The sequence below is a fragment of the Sorex fumeus genome, unplaced genomic scaffold (genome assembly GCF_029834395.1).
Source record: "Sorex fumeus unplaced genomic scaffold, SorFum_2.1 ptg000036l, whole genome shotgun sequence".
NCBI lineage: Eukaryota > Metazoa > Chordata > Mammalia > Eulipotyphla > Soricidae > Sorex > Sorex fumeus.
The window spans coordinates 22,837,143-22,860,507 of record NW_026606093.1 but is presented as its reverse complement, the minus strand read 5'-3'; the positions used below and the strand labels follow the sequence as shown (position 1 = coordinate 22,860,507).

The following is a 23,365-nucleotide window of genomic DNA, read 5'->3' as shown; positions in this document are numbered from 1 at the left end:
GGGCATGGGGGGGTGGGGGGTGACAGCAGCGAAGGCAAGGGAGTGGTGACCAGGCCACGCCCGGGCACCTTGGGGAGCTGACGGCGGACCTCAGTGGCCAAGGCGGAGTGTCCCTTGGGCCTGCACTGGGTCCCTCAGCGCCCCGCAGGTTTCTGCTGGGGCTTGGGGTGGGGGGGACACTGGCACCTGCTGTGCCCCGAGTCCTTCCAGGCCTTGCAGGGAGAGAAGTGGACCTGTCCTTCTGCCTGAGCTGCCCCCAGGCCCGCGCCAAGCAGAGCCTGAGGCAGACCAGGCAGGTCCTATACACCCGGGGACGCGCTTGCCTCAGCGTGGTCAGCCCCGATTTCCGTGCCCAGCAGCGCAGGGGGTTGACCAAACAGCACCCAGAGCGACCCTGGATTGAGCAGGGGTAAAGCATGAACACCGCGGGGATGGTCCCCGAACCCCAAGGGGACTGAAATAGAAATACAAGTGGCTGTTTTCCTGAAGAGCCTTGAGGATCTAAGGCACCTCGACTCGGGCTGGCACCTGGACAGGGCAGGGCGCCCATCTCTGAGTCCCAGCCCAGGGTGGGGTGTGCTCGGGGTCCCAGGACTTGCCTTGTGGTAACAGTGTGGGGTGGGGGCCGAGCTGCCCAGGAGCTCGTGTCCCGCCTTCTGCGCCCTGGCCTGCCGCCTTCGAGAAGGCCTGAGTGCAGGGGGCCACCCCCACGGGCGGGGCAGCGAGGGTCTTGGGCGAACTGTGCTCCCTGAGCACCTTTGCCAGATGTGGGATCATTCGGGCCCAGAGCTCCTTCCTTCCACATGCCCAGGACGCCCTGACCTGCGGCTCCCACGTCTGCCTCCCCCCGCCCCGATCTTCTAGGCTAGGGCGTGCGGGGAGACATCTGCCCCCTGCATGCACGGGATGGGGCACCCCGAGTTTCCAGCACAGCAAGCAGAGAAGCCAACAGTGGTTATGTAGGGACATGGGGACGCCGGCTCTGTCCCAGGGAAGGCTGACAGCTGCCGCTGGCGTCACCCGAGCACACCCGTGCCGTGCACACAGCCGGGCCCCAAAACATGGACGGTGTGATGGACTCATCAACACAGGACGTCCCGAATGGGTAGGTGTGCAGGGCTGAGGGGAGGTGAGCATCTCCCGGGGTGCAGGGGGAACCCACAGGAAGCTGAGAAGTTACTTGTGGCCTTACAATGCTCAGGGGTTACTCCTGGCTCATGCACTCAGGAATCACTCCTGGTGGTGCTTGGGGGACCCTATGGGATGCTGGGAATCGAACCCGGGTTGGCCGCGTGCAAGGCAAACACCCTCCCCACTCCAGTCCCTCATTCTCCCCCTCCCCCCGCTTATTCTTTAGTCTCTGAGTTGCCTGGAATGGTGCCTTAACTTCTGAACATAGAGGGAATTTCCCCAGCATCTTCTTGTAACCGTCTTCTGGCTGAAATTTTGCTCTCTGGTACTTTGAATTGTTGGCAGGCAGGAAAACTTGGTATTGAAAATGCAAATGCTTGGGACATCTTTGGGTTTGGTGATGGTCCCCGGCTGCCCGAGTGTCCTGGGGTCACGCCCACTGTCCCCCAGGCCAGCTGCACTTCCTGTCTGAGGGTGGCGCGTGAGCACAGTCTCCCCCTGACAGTGACAGAGCTGTCCGCTCTATCACTCATGTTTTTTCTCTCTTGACAAATTGGTTCTTAGTGTATTCTCCCAGAACCAGAGGGGAACGTGGTGTTTTTGTCTCGTTCCATCTGTTCATCTGTCCAGGGGCCAGTTGTGCGAAGGCCGGCATCTCATCTGTCCCTGTCTACCGCATAGAGCTGACGAGGTCATGGAGACACACACAGGGTCCCCGTCCCCGCTGTGCCATGCCCCGGTGCCTCTATCCTTCCCACATCCGCTTTCCTGGTGCCACGGTGTCTGTGACTGTGTTGGTGGCGTCCCCCACTGTCTGTGGACACCCACCTCTAGGCTGGCGTTGGCCAGGAGGTCAGAGGGCATTGTGAGGCCGCAAGTAACTTCTGCAAACAGTCTTGGGGAAATTTCAAAAAGCAGGGCTAGAGCGATAGCACAGCGGGTAAGGCGTTCGCCTTGTACTCGACCGACCCAGGTTTGATTCCCAGCATCTCTTAGGGTCCCCTGAGCACCGTCAGGAGTAGTTCCTGAGTGTAGAGCCAGAAATAAACCCTGTGCATCGCCAAGTGTGACCCAAAAAAGAAAAAAAAAGACCAAAAACTCAATCAGGGGGCTGGAGCAATAGCACAGAGGGTACGGCGTTTGCCTTGCACGCGGTCGACCCAGGTTCAATTCCCAGAATCCCATATGGTCCCCAGAGCACCTCCAGGAGCGATTCCTGAGTGCATGAGCCAGGAGGAACCCCTGAGCATCGCTGGGTGTCACCCAAAAAGCAAAAAAAAAAAAAATCTGAGCTGAAATCTTTTGGCGAAGCACCTAAGTTAGCAATGGTACGTAATGCCAAAGGGATGTTTGGCAAGTAACTCCCTTGGTCCTAACCGAACCCTAAGATGGCAGCTCTCACTCAACTCTGGAGACGGTCCAGACCTACGTACTGTGATGGACAGCCGGCTGGGCCCAGATGAGAGCGTCTCAGCCTCCAAACTGGGTGGGTGAGATCTGAACCGTTTTCCTTCTTCTTCCGCAGAGTCAGTCCCCTCCTCGTCAAAGTTCAGACTGCCTGAAATACCTGTCGGGAAAGGAAACGTCAACAGCTGCCAGCCCTTATGGAAAACGGAAATCTCTGAAGCAAAGACATCATTAAGGAGCGGGAGGGGCAGTCCAGTGGGTAGGGCTTGTGGGTCTTGAATAGAGCAACAATAAAGGAAAGGGGACCAGAAAAAGAGATATTGCGCCCACGTTTGTAGGACAGGCACATGGGAACCACTTAAAGATTAAAATCTGGGGCTGGAGAAATAGCACAGCGGGTAGGGCGTTTGCCTTGCACGTGGCCGACCCATGTTCAATTTCCAGCATCCCATAAGGTCTCCTGAGTACCGCCAGGGGTAATTCCTGAGAGCAGAGCCAGGAGGAACCCCTGTGCATCGCTGGGTGTGACCCCCCAAAAATTATAATCTGCCAAAGTGACACTTCTGAGAGCTTAATCGAGAAGCACTTAATGTGCTTCAGAGTCAAGACGCCACTTTTTTTTTTGCTTTTTGGGTCACACCCGGCAATGCACAGGGGTTCCTCCTGGCTCTGCACCCAGGAATTACTCCTGGTGGTGCTTAGGGGACCCTATGGGATGCTGGGACTCGAACCCGGGTCGGCCGCGTGCAAGACAAACGCCCTCCCCGCTGTGCTATCGCTCCAGCCCCAAGATGCCACGTGCCGAGAGGGCTGAGCCGGCCTGGCGCTGGAGGGGGCTGTTCTGAGAGAGCGCGGCTGCACTCGCAGACCTGCAAGGGTGCAGATCCCCCTTCACAGTGAGGGATTCGGCGCCCGGTCAGGGTCAGGGCCATGTCTACCTGCACCTCAGCTCCAGCGCCGGGAACCGGCCTGGAGGACACGGAAAGCTCCCCACGTGCTTCCTCCTCTCTGGCCGGGCAGGTCCTGCCCTTGGTTCTGCTGGACTCATCGAGGTGGGAGAGGAATGGGCCTGCATCCTTAGAGATGGGAAACTGAGGCCAAGAACAGTTCTGGGGGGCAGAGGTAAGATCCCAGACTGAGCGTGTCGGCTCAGAGCTCAGGCGTCCGCCTGCCTGCCCTGACCACATGCCCTCTACTACCCCACGCACCTGCTTGCACTCACTGCCTCACCCCAGGCCCCTGCATGGAGGGTTTTTTTTGTTTGTTTTTTTGGGGGGGTCACACCAGGCGATGCTCAGGGGTTACTCCTGGCTCATGCACTCAGGAATTACTCCTGGCGGTGCTCGGGGGACCACATGGGATGCTGGGAATCGAACCCGGGTTGGCCGTGTGCAAGGCAAACGCCCTCCCCGCTGTGCTATTGCTCCAGGCCCTGCGCTAGATTCTTTCGCCCAGGCTCGCCAGCTAAGGAGCAGGAACATCTAGATGAGTTCGCCTCTTGGACAGCTAGTTCTCTGGTCTGCAACCTGGAGACCCTAAGCGGTCAATAAACCCTTTAGTGTTTTGAAATAAAATTCCCCTGGTGTCAGTCAAGGTTTTGCCAGTCCAGTGTCAGTCTCCAGCTGCTTCCTCCGCTGCTAAGTCCATGCATTCTCCCAGGCTCAGCCGAGTCAGCGCCTCCCTCCGACACACTTCTTACCCTTTCCACACAGCCCGGCAGTGTAATTCTATTTCAGCATCACAGCGTAACTCACCCCACCAGCCAATGCATCTCCTGGTGGGTTAATTCTGCCTCCAGACCTGCTCCTCTCTCCAATTCACTTGTTATGGTGCAGGGCAGCTTTTCCCAGGCCCAACTGCGCTACGCTTTCTCAGCTAGAAATCCCACCTAAGAGGCCAGAGAAATAGCTCCAGGGCATGTGGGAGACCCAGGTTCAGTCCCTGGCTGGCACCACAGTGACCCCAGAGCACCATCCGGAGTGACTCCCAAGCACTGGGTCAGGAGTAGCCTCTGAGCACTGCTGGATGAAACACCTGCCACCCCCAAAGAGAAAACCCCACACCACTGGGTTTGGCCACACACACAGACAAAAGAAGGTATTATATAAATTATAATTAATTATAATTAATGCTGCTGGCTCTTTCTACTCTGTCTTTTTTTTTTTTTTTTTTTGCTTTTTGGGTCACACCAAGCAATGCTCAGGGGTTCCTCCTGGCTCTGCACTCAGGAATTACTCCTGGCAGTGCTTGGGGGACCATATAGGATGCCGGGGATCGAACCCAGGTCGGCTGCGTGCAAGGCAAAGGCCCTACCTGCTGTGCTATCGCTCCGGCCCCACTCTGTCTTATTTTTGAGTAGGAATTAGGGTAATTGCTAATATTGCTGAAAATGACCGAACCACCATCCAGAGGTCACGGTGCCTAACACTGCAACCTGTTAAGCCCTTAGCTGCCTTATCGCCAGCTAGAATGTTCTCCAACAATGAAAGTAAGAGGCTGGAGCAATAGGATAGGGGGTGCAAGAAACTTGACTTGTACCTTTCCCACATGAGTGAACCCCCAGCCCAACCTTCCCTCCCCGCGAAAAAAAGGTCAAAGCACAAGATGCCGAAGTCAGCACCGACGACCTGACAGTCACTGAGTCCGTCACGTGGTCTGCACTGATCCTCACCGTGTTTTTGAAGGACCTCCTGCAGGTCCTGCTTGGGGACAGCGTCCACAGTGTTTGTCTGACCCGCGTGTCCCTCAGTGTCCACTTCAGCCGCAGGAGAGTCAACAGCGAGGACCGGAAGTTCCATTTCCAAATCCTGAACATCGGGTTTCATGAAGGCGGCCGGGCCATCGATGCCTGGGACCCGAAGGAGAGACAATGAGAGAAAGAAATGAGGCTTTTCTCACTGAGTGGTTTGGGTGCGTACGAGAATGCAGAACCACCAAACCACTGCACTCCTCATCTTTGCATGAACAGGTAACGCTGAACTGGTGCTCCTTGGTTTACGTTTCCCGGATGCAAACGATACTTGAGGTCGTCATTTAGAAACTTAACATCAGAAAACAAAGTCAGGGCTGAAGTACAGCAGGTATGGCGCGGGGCCAGGAGTAACTCACTGCTGCAGCGCCAGAAGGAAGCCCTGAGTACCACAGAGTGTGGCCCCCAAACTAAACAAACCAAAAAAATAAATAAATAAATAAAAATAAAAACCTAGGGGCTGGAACAATAGCACAGCGGGTAGGGCGTTTGCCTTGCACACAGCTGACCCGGGTTCGATTCCCAGCATCCCATAGGGTCCCCCGAGCACCTCCAGGAGTGATTCCTGAGTGCGAAGCCAGAAGTAACCACCCCTGAGCATTGCCGGGTGTGACCCAAAACGTAGAAATAAATAAATAAAATAAATAAAAATAGAAAAATAAAAATCTAAGTCTGTGCTCCAGAGCTTTGATGCTACCCAGGCCGGTCAAGTTCAAGGGGCTCAAGCTGAGACCTGCCTGCCCTGAGTGCGCCTTTGAGTCGCAGCTACCAGAAGCATGGGTGCCCTTACTCACTCCTACTTCCCGGTTAGCTCTGAAAGATGAGGGGCTGGGATGGCAGTACAGGGAGGAAGGCTCTTGCCTTGTATGTAGCCTAGCCAGGTTCAATCCCAGGCATCCCATTTGGTCCCTCGAGCCCACCAGGACTGATCCTGGGGAGCACAGCCTGGGTTAAGTCCTGAACGCTGCCTGGTGTGACCCCCAAACAAACAAAAACCAAAAACCCTCTGAATCAAGGCAAACGCCCTACCAGTTGTGCTACTGCTCCAGCCCTGAACTCGCTTTTATGGCATCTAAAATAATAAGTTGTCTAGGCCTGGAAGATGGCTCGAAGAACTGGAGCACAGTTCTTCGAGCCATTTTCATCAGAAAGAAGCCCTGGGTTCCAGCCCAGCTCCATTGGGCATCTCTGGGAGCTGCTACCTAGCCAGAAGTAGGACCCGGGCACGACCAGATGTGGTCCAAAACCAACAGAAAAAGGGCAGGAGCAATAGCACAGCGGGGAGAGTGTTTGTCTTGCACGCAGTCGACCCAGGTTTGATTCCCAGCACCCCATAGGGTCCCCCGAGCACCGCCAGGAGTAGTTCCTGAGTGCAGAGCCAGGAGGAACCCCTGAGCATCACTGGGTGTGACCCAAAAAGCAAAAACAAACAAACAAACAAAAACAACAGAAAAAACCAAAACCTATTCTAGGGTGGAGAGCAAACCCAGTGACTTTCTATTGAGACCAAGAAACTGGCTCACAGAACTGGAGGTGCTTTCTATGTGGGGGTCCCCAGTACCATATGATCCCCAAGAAACACCAGGTCTAGCTCCAAAACAGGAGGAGGAATGAATCCCGCCCCTCCCCCCACCAAAATACCCTTACTATTCTTAACAATAATCACTGTCACTGTCCTCCTGTAGTTCATCAATTTGCTCAAGCGGGCCCAGTAACGTCCCCATCATGAGACTTCTTGTTACCGTGTTTGGCATACCGAACACATCACCGGTAGCTTGCCAGGCTTTGCCGTGCAGGCGTGATACTCTTGGTAGCTTGTCAGGCTCTCCAAGAGGGGCGGAGGAATCGAACCTGGCTCGGCCGGGCTGGCTGCACGCAAGGCAAATGCCCTACCACTGTGTTATCACTCCAGCCCCTTAATAATAATAATAATAATAATAATACTAGGTCTTCCACTAAATAGGTCACTACTTTCCTTCTAACTCAAATGCAGTTTCCAGGACTCTGATGAATGCTGCTAACTGTGTCCCTCCACAGGCTTCCTGCCTTCTCTTGGTGTGTGACAGCTCCACCCCCCTTGGGCACAGCCTCAGTGCAGATACCCACCAGGCAGGATGGCCTCCCTGTGCGGCCCCGACTCCACCAAAGGGGTCTGCTCCTCCCCACGCCTTAGCTTTGGCCGACGAAACCCGGCGTCAGGGTTGGGCTGAACCATGAGTGGGTCGAGGCGCTTCTTTCTCTGCCTTTTCTCCAGCAGCGCTCTCTGCAAGGAAAAGGGAGGAGACACTGAGGGGCGCTCCGTGGAGAGCTGCAGCTTCACACCACGAGCTCCTCGGCGGTCACAGAAAAACTCCTTCTAAGTGAGTTTTGCTCCCTTCAGTCACAGGAAAGGTGAGGACCTGAAGGGGCACAAAGATTCACTCGCTTCACCAAACAAACCTTGATCGACTAGCTATGAAGATCTGTTTGGAATGTCTGGCACATTTCGAGACCAACTAGGAACAAGATCTAAGCTGACAGAAAAGACATACAGTGATAATCATTATTGTCAGATCAGGACCACAAATTTAAAGTGTAAACACGCTGGCCAGGGATGTGTCTCAGCAGTGAGTATGAGGTTCAATGCCCAGAACCACCAAATAGATGGCTCAAATATGAACCACCACCACCATATGTAAAAGGTGGGTAGGGGGGGCTGGAGAGATAGCACAGCGGGTAGGGCGTTTGCCTTGCACGCGGCCGACCCGGGTTCGATTCCCAGCATCCCATATGGTCCCCTGAGCACCGCCAGGAGTGACTCCTGAGTGCAGAGGCAGGAGTAACCCCTGTGCATCACCGGGTGTGGCCCAAAAAGCAAAAAATAAATAAATTAAAAAATTTAAAAAAATTAAAAGGTGGGTAGAGGGGCTGGCTGAAGCAATAGCACAGCAGGTATGGCATTGGCCTTGCACACAGCCAACCCGGGTTCGATTCCCAGCATCCCATAGGGTCCCCTGATCACCGCCAGGAGTAATTCTTGAGTGTATGAGCCAGAAGTAACACCTGAGCATCGCCAGGTGTGACCCAAAAAGAAAAAAAAATGGGGGGATAGGGACAGGAACACGCAGAGTACAATATGAGAGATTCTTTTTCTAGTTTTCTAAATTATCTTTTGCAAATTACAATGGAAACAACCACACACGCTATATTTTCCTCTAAGTCAGTGAGGTTCTATAGTCCAGTGCTCTTCCACAATTATTTACTGCGGACCTGCTAAACATTTAACACAGCTTAACCTGTACCTGCATCATATACTGGTGAAATCGTCAACAACACTGGCACATACGTGTACGTATTATAAATCAGGTTTTTGTGTTTTGCCTTTTGTAGTCTTTGAAATGATTCACCAATGTTCACAGTTCCACTGGGGTCAAGAGGTTGAAAAAACACAACACTTCCGGGGGACTGGAGCAACAGGCTAGTGTAGGGTCTGCCTTGCAGGTGGTAAACTCAGTTCAATCCCCAGCACCTCCTCTGGTTCTTCCAAAACTGCCAGGAGTGGTTCCTAAGTACAGAGCCAGGAGTAATCCCTGAGCATGGAAGGCTCTGGCCAAAACAAAAACAAACCCACTGCTGAAAATCTCAAGTTATTTTCACCTTTAATTCACAAAAGGGCAATGAAGGTTGCTTTTTTTGCTCTCTTTACTGGAGCGATAGCACAGCGGGTAGGGCGTTCGCCTTACAAGCGGCCAACATGGCCGACCCGAGTTCGATTCCTCCGCCCCTCTCGGAGAGCCCGGCAAGCTACCGAGAGTATTCGATATGCCAGACACAGTAACAACAAAGTCTCCAATGGAGACGTTACTGGGCCCGCTCGAGCAAATCGACGATCAACGGGAGGGCCTTTACCTTTTACCTACATATTTAAGAAAGATGGGCTGGGGAGGTAGCTCAGAAGATGAGGCGGTTTCCTTACATGCAGCCAACCTGGGCATGCCAGATGATTCCCGGAGCACCACCAGGAGTGATCCCTGAGCATCACTGGGTTTGGCTCCCCCCCACTCCCCGCACATAAACAAAATATAAATTCGAAAGAAAACAACATTAGGGAAAAGGGCAAGAAGATAAAAGTGAAGGCAGCTGGAACTTTCCAAATAAAGCAGTAACTCTGGAAAGCAAGACAAAGAGTTTGGCAACAGGCTGAGGAGGTTGGGTTTTGGGGGTGCTTGGCACACAGATGCACTGGCTCTGGGGCACCTCTCGGATGGAGGGATGCCTTAGCATCACAGGGTACAACCCAGAAAACAAACACTATTTTCTGTTTTTCTGTTTTTGCTTTAGCACAGCGGTAGGGCGTTTGCCTTGCACACAGCCAACACGGCCGACCCGAGTTCGATTCCTCCGCCCTATTGGAGAGCCCGGCAAGCTACCGAGAGTATCTCGCCCGCACGGCAGAGCCTGGCAAGCTCCCCGTGACGTACTCGATATGCCAAACACAGTAGCAACAAAGTCTCCAATGGAGACGTTACTGGGCCCGCTCGAGCAAATCGATGAACAACTGGAGGACCGTGACCGTGACCGTGTTTTTGCTTTTGGGGTCATACCCGGTGATGCACAGGGGTTACTCCTGGCTCATGCATTACTCCTGGCAGTACTGAGGGAACCATATCGGATGCTGGGAATCGAACCTGGGTCGGCCGCGGGCAAGGCAAACGCCCTACCTGTTGTACTATCCACTCCAGCCCCAAACAAACACTATTTTTAAAAGTGTCACTGGCTTGCTGGCATCAAGGTTTGATGTTGGCCCTTACCCATATACTAGGGTTGATCCCGTCTTCACAAAGGAAAGGGGGAATGAAACGAATCTGTACGTATACAGGCGGGTCTACATGTTCCGTGAGGAGGAAGGCTCACGCCCAAGGGTGACTCTACCTGTAAGGAAGTATATTCTTGCTGCATTGGGTGAAGAAAGGATGCAAATTTACCCAGACAGAATAAAAGAAACAGAATGGGAGCTGGAGCAATAGCACAGCGGGGAGGGCGTTTGCCTTGCACGCGGCCGACCCGGGTTCGATTCCCAAGCATCCCAGAGGGTCCCCCGAGCACCGCCAGGAGTCATTCCTGAGTGTATGAGCCAGGAGGGACCCCGGAGCATATCCGGGTATGACCCAAAAAGCAAAAAATAAATAAAATTTAAAATTTTTTCAAAAGGGGGGGCTGGAGTGATAGCACAGCGGGGAGGGCGTTTGCCTTGCATGCGGCGACCCGGGTTCGATTCCCAGCATCCCATATGGTCCCCCAAGCACTACCAGGAGGAATTCCTGAGTGCATAAGCCAGGAGTAACCCCTGTGCAACGCCGGGTGTGACCCAAAAAGCAAAAAATAAATAAATAAATAAATAAATAATTTCAAAAGGGGCTGGAGCAATAGCACAGCGGGTAGGGTGTTTGCCTTGCATGCGGCCAACCCGGGTTCGATTCCCAGCATCCCATAGGGTCCCCCGAGCACCGCCAGGAGTAATTCCTGAGTGCAAAAAGAGGAGTAACCCCTGAGCATCACCGGGTGTGACCCAAAAAGCCAAAGAAAGAAAAAAAAGAAGAATGATTTCCTTCCCCTGACCTGTACAAAGAGGAAAACACCGAGGACCTCTTATCACCGTGAACCGAGAAGACATCAGGTGGGGACGGAATGGTCGGTTGTTTATTTAGCGTTTGCATCACCCCGCAGTGCTTTGAGGCTCCTCCTGGCTGTAGGCTGAGGGGGGTCGCTCCCAGAGGGGACCACGAGATGCCGAGGCTCAAGCTCGGGTCTCCAGGATGCAGAGCATCTTCCCAGGTCTCTGAGCCAGTGTCTCAGTCCCATCATTGGAATTTGGGAGACTCTTTTGAGATTGAACACACACACAGAGAGAGAGAGAGAGAGAGAGAGAGAGAGAGAGATGGACCTCAGAGGGCCAACAGCGCTATCAGCTCTGAGGTCCCCGCCACAGAATCTGCCAACAGGTTCTCTCGCAGCCCAGAAGCTCGGTGTTGTAGGGAAGGAGCATCCTGCCTGAAGACACGCAAACACAGAGACGAGAAGGAGGAGTAACAGTCACCTATGGGACCACAGTCAGTCTACGCCAACTGCAGAGCTGTCTGACGACTCACGGAGCAGAAACCCCACCAACAGCCAGTCGGCTTGATTGCATGACCGAGCAAAGCTTTTGTGTAGAAAAGGTGCGCCCAGCTGTTGTCTGGACAAGGGGAGTCTAGAGAGCTGGAACTGCACACATGTTCAGCTGGCGCAGTGGGCCGGGGGGGAGGGGATATTCTACTTCCTGGGGGACTTTTTTTTTTTCTTTTTGGGTCATACCTGGCAATGCACAGGAGCTACTCCTGGCTCTGTACTCAGGAATTACTCCTGGCAGTGCTTGGGGGGCCCTATGGGATGCCGGGAATCAAACTTGGGTCAGCCGTGTGCCAGGCAAACGCCCTCCCCGCTCCAGCCCGGGATTTTACTTTCTTCGAAGACAAGATGACAGACAAGATGATAAGAAACTAGATCAGGCTTCCTTGTGGCCCAGGGGGAAGGGCCCTGGGGACTGTCTAAAAGGTTTCTCTCATCATCTCCTTCCCCGAGCGTTGGATCAGATTTCCGGGACCGAGGCAGGGACAGGAGAGCGACGCGCAGGCCAGGTGATCAGCGTTCCCGTTGGAAATGAACACCCTGGGCCCCATTTCATCACTCCCTCTCGTGAGTCTGACCCAAAGGACCTGCTTCCACCCCAGCTCACTGACAAAGCCCAGTTCTAATTTTTCTGAAATCACACTGGCTTAATTTGCTGTCGGTTCCCAGCTCTACACAATTTCAGGAGTACAGTTTCACAGTTCAAGGTGTGTGTGTGTGTGTGTGTGTGTGTGTGTGTGTGTGTGTGTGTGTGTGCTGAAACTCACCAGCACTACCACCAAAATTCCACTACCTCCCCTCCCTTAAAACCACACACACCTCCAGGGGGCCAAAGAGATGGTTAAACAGGTAAGGTGCTCACCCTGCATGCAGCCAACCAAGGTTTGATCCCTGTCACCCCAGATGGTCCCCCGAGCCCTGCCAAGAGTCATCCCGAGGGGCGCGGACTGACAATACAGTGGGTAGGGCATTTGCCTTGCACGCGGCCCACCCGGGTTCGATCCCCGGCATCCCATATGGTTCACCCACCCAGAACTGCCAAGGTTAATTCCTGAGTGCAGAGCCAGGAAGAACCCTGAGCATCACAGGGTGTGACCCCCCCCCCCCACAAAAAAAAAAGAAGAGTCATCCTGAGCACAGAGACAGGAGTGCTACTGGGGATGGCCCCCAAATGAAACAAAAACAAAGCAAAAAACCAGTCCCCCCCATCCCCATTCCTCCCACCTCTGGGAACCACCAGAGTCAGAAGCTTAACTTTGATCATGTTTTACAAGTTGGTTTGCTTTTAAACAAAGTTCTTAGATCTGTAAGAACTTACGAGGCTCCCGGCCCCAGTGATCCCAGGAGGGTTCCTGGTAAAGCCTTTCACTAACAACATGTATACCACCAAACTCATTTAGATAACAACTTCAGGAAAATAATAGCTATTTGGGAAGGGGAGGGGGCCTGAGAGATAGTACAGCAGGTAGCATGCTGTCCCTGTTCGCAGCTGACCTGCCAAGCATCCCACATGGTCCCCTAAGCACTGCCAGGAGTGATCCCTCAGCGCAGAGCCAGGAATTCATTCCCCTTGCTGAGTGTGGTCCCCAAATAAACCAACAGAGATATTTAAATGATGAACTTCGGACTGTGTTACTCCAATGCAGCATTGCATCTGCGGCCGTACTCCCCTGAACGTGTCTGATCTCATCCAATGCAGCACCTATTGTCAACGCCAACCTAGTTTGTAGCACTGTAGCACTGTCCTCCCATTGTTCATTGATTAGCTCGAGCGGGCCCAGTAACGTCTCCACCGTGAGACTTGTTGTTACTGTGTTTGGCCTATCGAATACATCACAGGTAGCTTGCCACGCTTTGCCGTGCAGGCGAGATACTCTCGGTAGTTTGCTGGGCTCTCCGAGAGAGGCAGAGGAATTGAACCTGGGTCTGCCGGGTCGGCTGCGTGTAAGGCAAACACCCTACCCGCTGGGCTATCGCTCCAACCCGATTTATCACTATTGGAGTGATATAACTTCTAGAACTAAAGTAGAATTTCAACAGATCGCCAGTTATCAGCAATTAATTTAAGCCTCAAATATGAACTTTACAACACTATGAAAAAACTCTCTACTACAATGTTTCCAAGTTCCTAATTATAATATTTTATTCTGCAAATTTTCATTCCAGTCATTTTGCAATACTTACCTATTGTCAACACCAACCTAGTTTATAAATAAGAAAAAGAAAATCACAAGATATCTGCTTGTAGGAGCGGGGATGGGAGAAATATCCTCATATGGGCCAATTCCCACCTTGGTGACATTAGCTTTTTTTTTTAGGGGGGGCTGCTTTTTGGGTCACACCCAGTGGGGCTCTGAGTCTTTACTTGGGAATTACTCCTGGTGGTGCTCAGGGGACCATATGGGATGCTGGGGATCAAACCCGGGTTGGCCACATGCAAGGTAAACACTGTCCCTGCTGTGCCATCCTCCAGGCCCTGTCATCTGCTTTCGATTCTACCTGCTCCTGACACACACATGACCCGAGTCGGGGAGGAAGGAGGTGCTGAGTTTCCGAGGGGCGATGTCAACTCATCTCTCACTTATAATTTCTCTCCCTGGAGAGGCTAAGACTGCTTGACACCAGGCAGCATGGACAGAGGCCCTCTCGAAGTTAGCCAGGGAGCCCGGGGGCCCCCTGATGGCCAGAATCAGTGAAAACAGGCACCTTCAGGACTTTGAGTCACTTGAATGAAAGGTTCAAATTTCCCGATTCCCTGGGGAATTGAACAAGAGCTAGAAGAATCCATCTTCTCTAGAACCCGAAGGAGTCTATTACCAGTTTTGGGGGGAGAGGGAATGAAAGAATGAATGATGGCGGCAAAATGACTCAGGAAACAACAGTGGGGACAGGAAGATTGTTAGCAGAGGAATCGGCTACAATCAGGCCCCGACTTTCCATGAACGGATACTGACCGCCCTCCCAAGTCTGGTCTCAGGGAGTTTATTCATGATGCTACTTCATTTCCCTCCGAAGCACTCACTGTTCCCCAGTTCAATACAGCCCAGGGCAGGGTGGGATGGGGGGGATGGGGGGTGGGAGGGATGATGGGACCCGTGGTGGTGGAGGATGGGCGCTGGTGGAGGGATGGGTGCTTGATCATTGTATAACTGAAACCCAAGCACAAAAATTTGTAAGTCTATAACCGTACCTCATGGTGTTTCACTAATTAAAAATAAATAAATAAAATACAGCCCAGGGTTTCATCTTCATAATTAAAGATGAAAAGATGAAACTTAGAACTGGATCACTCGTCCCTTCTCCTTTCATCTAGTTTACAATGCTGCATCTTTTTTTTTTGCTTTTTAGGTCACACCAGGCGATGCTCAGGTGTAACTCCTGGCTCTACACTCAGGAATCACTCCTGGCAGTGCTCAGGGGACCATATGGGATGCCAGGGATTGAACCCAGGTCGGCCGCATGCAAGGCAAACACCCTACCTGTTGTACTATTGCTCTGGTCAATGCTGCATCTCTTAATGGCCAGCCTTCTCTTAGATCTGCAGCTGGGCTCAACTCTTTCAAGCCTCAACACAGTCCTTGTAGTTTATTTATTTATTTTGCTTTTTTTGGGGGGGTCACACCTGGCAATGCACAGGGGTTATTCCTGGCTCTGCACTCAGGAGTTACTCCTGGCGGTGCTCAGGGGACCATATGGGATGCTGGGAATCGAACCCGGGTCGGCCGCAAGCAAGGCAAACGCCCTACCCGCTGTGCTATCTCTCCAGCCCCAGTCCTTGTAGTTTTAGCCTTTACCTCCGTAACCACTCCGTTTCCCATCATAACGCCACTTTCCCTGGGCAGACGGAGAACCCTTACCCTTGGTGTACTGTGTGACTTTTGGCGGTCGATTTTGGCCACATTTCTTACAAAAAGTTTAGTGGGTTTTTGTTACGTTCCCCAGGCTTGGGAGAGCGGTCGGTATCGGTGAAGTCATAGGGATGATGTTGTACTTCCACCGCCGCCCACCAGATGGCATAAGCATGCTTGGCACAAATCCCGGGGAAGCCCAAAAATCTTGACATTCTGGAGTCAGCTAAGGTGCCTAGAAACCTTGAAAATTTGAGTACTCCGGTGAAACTAGTACAAACAAAAGACGATTCTTTATAGAAAACAATGGCTTTTAAAAAATGTATTTATTTGGGATGGGGGAGCCTGCCCAAAGGGGTTCCCCAGCAAAGCTTAGCCAACAGGGCCCTCATTCACTGCAGGGGCGCCAGGATGTGGCACCCGTTAGTCCTGCAATGCTGGGCACCATGGGCGACTACCCCAGCAGCTCGGGATGTCCACGGCCAGTCTGGCAGTTCCTAAAGCTACCACACGGCCCAGTAATTCCACTACGCCAGGTGAGCAGGCCTGTATCTGCAGGCCCATGTTGAGGTGTTTTACCCACCCGAGGTTCAAATAGTTCCAAAACACTTATGCATAAATGCCCAGGGCAGCATGACATGTAATAGTCAAAACGCAGAAACAACAAGATGGAAAAAAGTACTAATATAATTTCTTTTTTTGTTTTTGTTTTTTGGGTCACACCCAGAGATGCCCAGGATGCATGGACACTGGACACTCCCAGGAAATCTCGCTCCTTGGTTTTCTGTTGCCTGATATCCCTAGAGACCGTTGCCCTGCCCATTCACATATTTTTTTTCCATCATTCAGGTAACAGCATTGTTTAGATTTTTTTCCGTATCCTTTTTTTCTGTATCCTTTTTCTCTTGCAATAAAATCTTTAAAATTTAATGTTTAAAATTCTTTTTTTTTTCTTTCTGGGTCACACCTGGCGATGCTCAGGAATTACTCCTGGCTCTGCACTCAGGAATTACTTCTGGTGGTGCTTGGGGGACCATATGGGGTGATGGGGATTGACCCCAGGTCAGCCATGTGCAAGGCAAATGCCCTACCTGCTGTACTATCTCTCTGGCCAATTTTCAACATATAAGAAATTTGCTAAATCAGAGAACCCCGACACAAAATACCACATGTGTAAGAAAGAGAAGGGATGAAACAAAATACAGACCTTAAATACGTGAGGATCTGGGTTCAGCCCGCACGACACCCCCAAAACGTACATAGGACAAAAACAGCCTGGTTTAAAAGTCTCTGAAAATTTAGTAATTTGTTGTATCATTCCGTGAGCCACGAAAAATTGACGGGACTTGGGGCCTCGGATCGAACCCAGGACCATACACAAAACAGGCTTATACTCTACCACAAAAGGCATATCCAGGTCCTAAAAATTTAAGAATTTTAAACATTTGGGGCTGGAGCAATAGCACAGCAGATAGGGCATTTGCCTCACACACGGCTGACCCGGGTTCAATTCCCAGCATCCCATAGGGTCCCCTGAGCACCGCCAGGAGTAATTCCTGAGTGCATGAGCCAGGAGTAACCCCTGTGCATCTCCGGGTGTGACTCAGAAAGAAAAAAAATTTTTTTAAACATTAAATTCTAAGATTTTGTTGCAAGAAAAAAAAAGGATACGGAAAAAAATCTAAACAATACTGTTACCTGGATGATGGAAAAAAATATGTGAATGGGAAGGGCAACGGTCTCTAGGGATATCAGGCAACAGAAAACCAAGGAGTGAGATCTCCTGGGAGTATCCAGTGTCTGTGTAGGGCAAGTGTTCAGGCCAGATACTCCCGTATCCCATTCCCTTGGCAGCTCGCGGCCTTTAGTAGAGGTGAATTGATCAGGCCATCATACATTAATGACGCCTACCAAAGATCAACTTACAGACTCCACTCACTGTGATTTCAAACTTACCAGGCCACTTTCTGATTTATATAGGTATAAAAGTACATGGTTATTGAGTGCCCGAGAACAGATGACTGGTTAAAGAAACTTTGGTACATTTACACAATGGAGTACTATGTAGGTGTTAGAAAAGATGAAGTCATGAAATTTACATACAAGTGGTACTACACGGAAAGTATCATGTTCAGCGAAATGAGTCAGAAAGAGAGGGATATTCATCTGGGGAACATAAAGTAACAAAATAGGAGACTAACACCTAAGAGTGGCCGAGATTAAAAAGTAAAAGTAAAGGCCCTCCTGTTGATCATCGATTTGCTCCAGCGGGCTCAGTAACGTCTCCATTGGAGACTTTGTTGTTACCGTGTTTGGCATATCAAATACATCACGGGTAGCTTGCCAGGCTCTGCTGGGCGGGCGAGATAGTCTTGGTAGCTTGCCGGGCTCTCCGAGAGGGGCGGAGGAATTGAACTCGGGTCGGCCATGTTGGCTGCGTGCAAGGCAAACGCCCTACCGCTGTGCTATTGCTCCAGCCCCAAGAGTGGCCGAGATTAGTACCGGGAATTTTGCTCCATGGCTTGGAGGCCAGCCACACATGCTAGGGGAAAAGGAAGCTCAGATAGAGAAGGGAGCACCAAATAAAGGGTGTTGGGAGGATCCTCCCAGGATGGGAGAAGCATGCTGAAAGTAGACTATAAACCAAACACGATTGCCACTCAATGTGTCTTATGCAAACCACAGGACCCAAAAGGAGAGAGAGAACAGTAGGAAAAGCCCTGTCACAGAGGCAGGGTGGGATGGGGGGTGGGAGGGATACTGGGATCCGTGGTGGTAGAAAATGGGCACTGGTGAGGGATGGGTACTTGATCATTGTATAACTGAGACCCAAGCACAAAAAAGCTTACAACTGTACCTCAAGGTGTTTCACTAATAAAAAAAAAAGAACTAAAAAAATAAATTAATAATAATAAAAAAAGCACATGGTTAAGAATAAATCAAGACATAAGACAGGGTATCTGATGAGATGCGCACACAGACACGCAGACACAGACAAAGACACACACAGGGAGACAGAAAGACAGACAGACAGACACACACACACTAAATTACTCAGTTCCTTCTTGGAGCGAGGCTTCCCTCTAGTCATTCCCTGTGACCTGTGCCGGCCAGTGGATTCAGGGGCACAGTTTAGTAGAAACTAACTAATTCCCCAATTTAGCTTCAGCCCTTAATATTAGTCTTTTTGGTGTTTTGTTTTGTTTTTTACTTTTTGGGTCACACCCAGTGATGCAGTGATGCTCAGGGGTACACTCCCTGGCTCTGCATTCAGGAATCACTCCTGGCAGTCGGGGGTGGGGGGGTGGGGGGAATCATACGGGTCGGCCATGTGCAAGGCAAATGCCCTCCCCACTGTGCTATGGCTCCAGTCCAGCCCTTGCTATCTGTTAGTATGAACCGATCCTTAAGACACTGATGGGTGCTGGTCTAATCCCACAGAGACCATGAACCAGTGACTCTCGACGACGGTGACATGCCACAGCAGAGTCCCTAAGGACTGAACTCGGGGATGCCTGAGCTGGCCTTACAGAGAGACAGAGGGCCCCAGTACAGCCGGGAGGGCATTTGCCTTGGGTTCGATGCCCGACATCCCATAGGATCCCCGAGCACTGCCAGAAGTGATTCCTGAGTGCACAGCCAGGAGTAAGCCCTGAGCATCGCCAGGTGTAACCCAAAAAGCAAAAATAAATAAAGAAATAAAATCAAAGCTCTGCCCAAGTATGTTGCTATTATTTTTTTATTTACTTTTGCAGCTCCAGGAATCGAACCGGGTTCTTACACATGTGAGGCAATTCATCACGAGTTGAGCTAGAGACCCAGCCCCCAGATTTTTGTGGATTGGGTTTTTTCCCCCACTTTTATCATTTTGTTTCGTTTTGGCCATACTGAGTGGTATGTGTGTGTGTGGGGGGGGGGGGGGATGGGGGAGTGTTACTCTTGGCTCTGCACTCAGGAATCACTCAGGTGCTCAAGGTACCCTGGGGTGCCACGGATCGAATCCAGCTTGGCCATATCCAAGGCAAAGGCCCTCCCCGCTGCGTTCTGGCTCCGGGGCCAGTTTTGTTTGTTTTCCTTTTAGTATTTTGGTCCACACAAGATGGTACTCAGGGCATTTTGCAGTGCCAAAGACCAAAGGATAGGAGCAGTCCTGAGTACTGAGCCGAGAGTAGCCCCCTGCAGGTGTGACCCAAAAGAAAACACACACACACACACACACACACACACCAAACCTTCAGAGCCCAGGGCCAAGTCACATGGCACCCGGCCCCAAGTCTGATCCTTACACCACCTGGTCGCAGAGAGCCACCCTGAGGGTCCACATTCTCGAGCCCCGATTCCAAGAACCTGGCTGGCTGGCCAAGGGTTGCTGGGAGTGGCCCCTGGGTTATGACCACTACTTGACGGGCCACCAAAAACCTCGGCACACTGATTTCTCTTCTGTCCCTGGAAGGGGACATTCGCCTGGTAAAGGGCAGAGCAAGGCAGAGAAGGAGCGACTTTTCCATCTGCAGAGATACCCCGCCTATCTCATAAGGCAGCAGGACCTACAGAACTGACCCTGATGGACCATTCTGGGGGCCAGTGAAGGCCCTGGGTGCCACTCCTGAAGGCCTGGAAAGTGATGACTATCTCCCGCACCCCAGGCACGCAGCAGCACGTGACCAAGGGCACCCACACAGTTCCTAGAGCTGGAAACTTGCACGGGCACAGGTCCGTGGGTCTGCGGGACTCAGCCCCAACCTTCTCTCCTGTGGAATCATTCAAGTCACCTATCAGGCTAGAAGTCCCTGAGCAACAAGAAGAAGCAAGATAAGGGGTTGGAGCGATAGCACAGGGGGTAGGGCATTTGCCTTGCACGCAGCCGACCCGGGTTCTAATCCCAGCATCCCATATGGTCCCCTGAGCATCACCAAGTGTGATTCCTGAGTGCAGAGCCAGAAATAATCCCTGAGTATCGCCAAGTGTGACCCAAAAGCCAAAAATATATATATATAAAAAAAAATAAGGGGCTGGAACAATAGTACAGCAGGTAGGGTGCTTGCCTTGCACATGGCCAACCTGGGTCCGATTCCCAGCATCCCGTGTGGTCCCGAGAACCGTGCAAAGCCAGGAGTAACCCTGTGCATCGCTGGGTGTGACCCCAAAAGCAATAACAACAACAACACCAATAATAATAATAATAAATAGATAAAAAAAAAAAAGATTAAAAAAAAAAGCAAGACAAAACTGTCATGGCATGATCGGACACCAAGAAACTTCGTGGACGGTCTTCCCAGGGTAGACAAAGGTATGGAAATCCCAGGATCAGAAAGCACTCACATGAAAAAGTAAATGAGAGAGCAACACGGGTCAGGCACAGACACTCAGCGGACTGCATGGTGATCACACCATCCAGTGTTATTAACTGATAACACTATTGCTCCTTCATTCAAATATTTAATGAGGGTCCGAGTGGTAGCACAGCGGGTACGGCGTTTGAATGTATGTGGCTAATCCAGGTTCAATTCCTGGCGTCCTGGATGATCCCCCAAACCTGCCAGGAGTAATTCCTGAGTGCAGAGCCAGGAGTAACCCGCATCCCCAAGTGTGGTCCAAAACGACCGCCACCACCACAAACCCCAAATATTTCATGAAGATTATGAAGCCCAGGACACTCAGCGAGAAACTTCTGATGTGACGGTGATCATCAACAGTCTTGCTTCTGTTCTCGGGACTGGCGAGGCTGTGGAGGAAGGGACTCAGCAGGCCAGAGAGGCTCGTGAGCAAAACAGCACCGAGTTCGGGTCTGTCTTGTGAGGATCAAGACACAGCCTCGCCGCTGGATGGAATTACACTCCGGAGAGACATCTAAAGCAGCAGAGCCAAATGACTACAACAGAAACGCCACGTGAACACATTCTCTGAATTCTTCGGAAAGGCGCCAGGGAATCTTCAGTGGTTTCATCGCTGATGGTCCCAGTGCCCTTTGATCATTTCAGACCCCAGAGTCTCAGCTCAGCATATTAACCCCAGACAGTGCTCAGGAACGTCTGAGCTGTTCCCTCACCAGGCTCCTTCTCCTGGCCCCACCAGAGCCCTAGTTAAGACCCTCCTCATCAGCGGCAGCGTGCAGCACAGGGAACTGATTTCAAAAGAAATGCAGTAGGGTCAGAGCGATAGCACAGCATTTGCCTTGCACGCAGCTGACCTGGGTTCCTGCCTGGCCCCCTGAGCCCTGCCAGGAGCAATTCCAGAGTGCAGAGCCAGGAGTAAACCTGGCCCCCCCAAAACAAACAAACAAACAAACAAGGATATCCAAAAGAGAGGTCAGGCTTACCTGATTGTCCAGTTTCAGCTGTCGCAGCCTCAAAGACTCATCTTCGAAGTCACTGTATAACACAAAGGGAGAAAGTCACTGAAACCCTCAGAGCAGACCAGCTCCACCCTTCCGGTATGTCTGTTCCCCTGAGCCAGTTCACTGCACCTCTGCACCGCCTCAGTTTCTGGAGCTGTTCACACGGAGGGTGGAAGTCTGGCTGTTGGCTCACTTGGTTGGTTTTCTGGGCCACACCAGGTAGTGCCTTGAGGTCACTCCCATTTGCATGTGGTGCCAGAGATCAAACCCAGGACTCCAAAGCATGTGCTCTCTCCCTCTGAGCAACCTCCAGGAAACAGGTCTTCTATTTCTTTCGGGAGTGGAAATGGGGGGACTTGCTTTTGGTCCACACCAGGAGGTGCTCAGGAGTCCCTTTTGGTTCTGGCCTCGGGGTCCCTTCGGCAGTGCTCGGGGACCATACAGTGCTGGAACTGAACTCAGACCTTCCATGTGATAAGAATGCACTCAGTTCAATAAGTATCTCTGATCATCCTGAATGCCTGTCTTCCAGAGATGTCTATGTGTCTGCTTTTTTTTTTTTTCTCTTTTGGGTCACACCTGGCAATGCTCAGGGGTTACTCCTGGCTCTGCACTCAGAAATACTCCTGGCGGTGCTCAGGGGACCATATGGGATGCTGGGAATCGAACCCGGATCAACCACATGCAAGGCAAACGCCCTACCCGCTGGGCTATTGCTCCAGCCCCTGTGTGTCTGTATTCCATCCTGATGTCTGTATTCCAAAGAGAATCTAAGGAGATTGCAAACTCAGAGGATAAGATAAACACAAGGGCTGAAGAGATGGACAGCGCTAAGGCGCTGGGCTTGCAGTGGTCAGCCTGAGCGTGATCCCCACACCAGGTATGGTCCCCTGTGTACTGCCAGGAGTGAGCTCTGAGTACCATTACATGGGGCCCCCCGAACAAAACCAAACAAGACAGATGCACAGAACAAAGCTTTGTACACACAAGGGATTCTCTTCTTTTTTTTTTTTACTTTTTTCTTTTTGGGTCACACCCGGTGATGCTCAGGGGTCACTCCTGGCTCTGCACTCAGGAATTACTCCTGGCGGTGCTCGGGGGAACATATGGGATGCTGGGAATCAAACCCGGGTCGGCCGCGTGCAAGGCAAATGCCCTACTCGCTGTGCTATTGCTCCAGCCCCAATTCTTTTCTTTCGAACCATGCACTGACTGATCACATTCTGGACCCAAGAGCTATGTATTTTCAGACAATCTTTTCTTTCTTCTTCTCAACCACCCTGTGAACTGGGTACTCTTATCTGTCATACTTTCATGATGAAGACGCAGAGGTGAAAAGTCGTGCATAACGTTTCACAGCAGAAATAGCCCCTGGTCTTGACTCGTTTCCTCTCAAAGACAAAATTTCACCTTCGAGATACTTCTTTTTTGCAGCAAGTTCTAGCAAACTTCGACTGCGTACATGGGGTCATTACAGCCCACTAATTTTATTAAGATCTAAGCAAGTCACTTAACTTACTCTTCAAGTCTGCTAATTACCCCTTATGTCAGGGGCAGGTGGGCTGGCTCAAAGGGCTGGGTTCAATTTTGGGTACCCACATGCTTCTTCCCAAGTGCGGAGCCAGGAGTAGCCTCCAGCACTGCTGGGGTGATCCTAAGTCAAAAAAAAGATGTGTTTTTATTTTAGGGCCACACCTGGCAATGTTTAAGGCAAGCACCCTACCTACTGTACTATCACGCCAGCCC

At 51.5% G+C, this 23,365-nt stretch overlaps 1 protein-coding gene across 1 annotated transcript in view; it reads right to left on the bottom strand.

The window, feature by feature from the left end:
* TULP3 (TUB like protein 3) overlaps positions 1-23,365 on the bottom strand; it is a 41,711-nt gene that overhangs the window by 12,921 nt on the left and 5,425 nt on the right. The window contains exons 2-5 of the mRNA XM_056117787.1: positions 21,602-21,653; positions 7,394-7,550; positions 5,210-5,386; positions 2,565-2,698 (exon numbers count right to left, since the gene is read on the bottom strand). Coding sequence (XP_055973762.1) covers positions 2,565-2,698; positions 5,210-5,386; positions 7,394-7,550; positions 21,602-21,653 — 520 coding nt within the window. The remainder of the gene's footprint in view (positions 1-2,564; positions 2,699-5,209; positions 5,387-7,393; positions 7,551-21,601; positions 21,654-23,365) is intronic.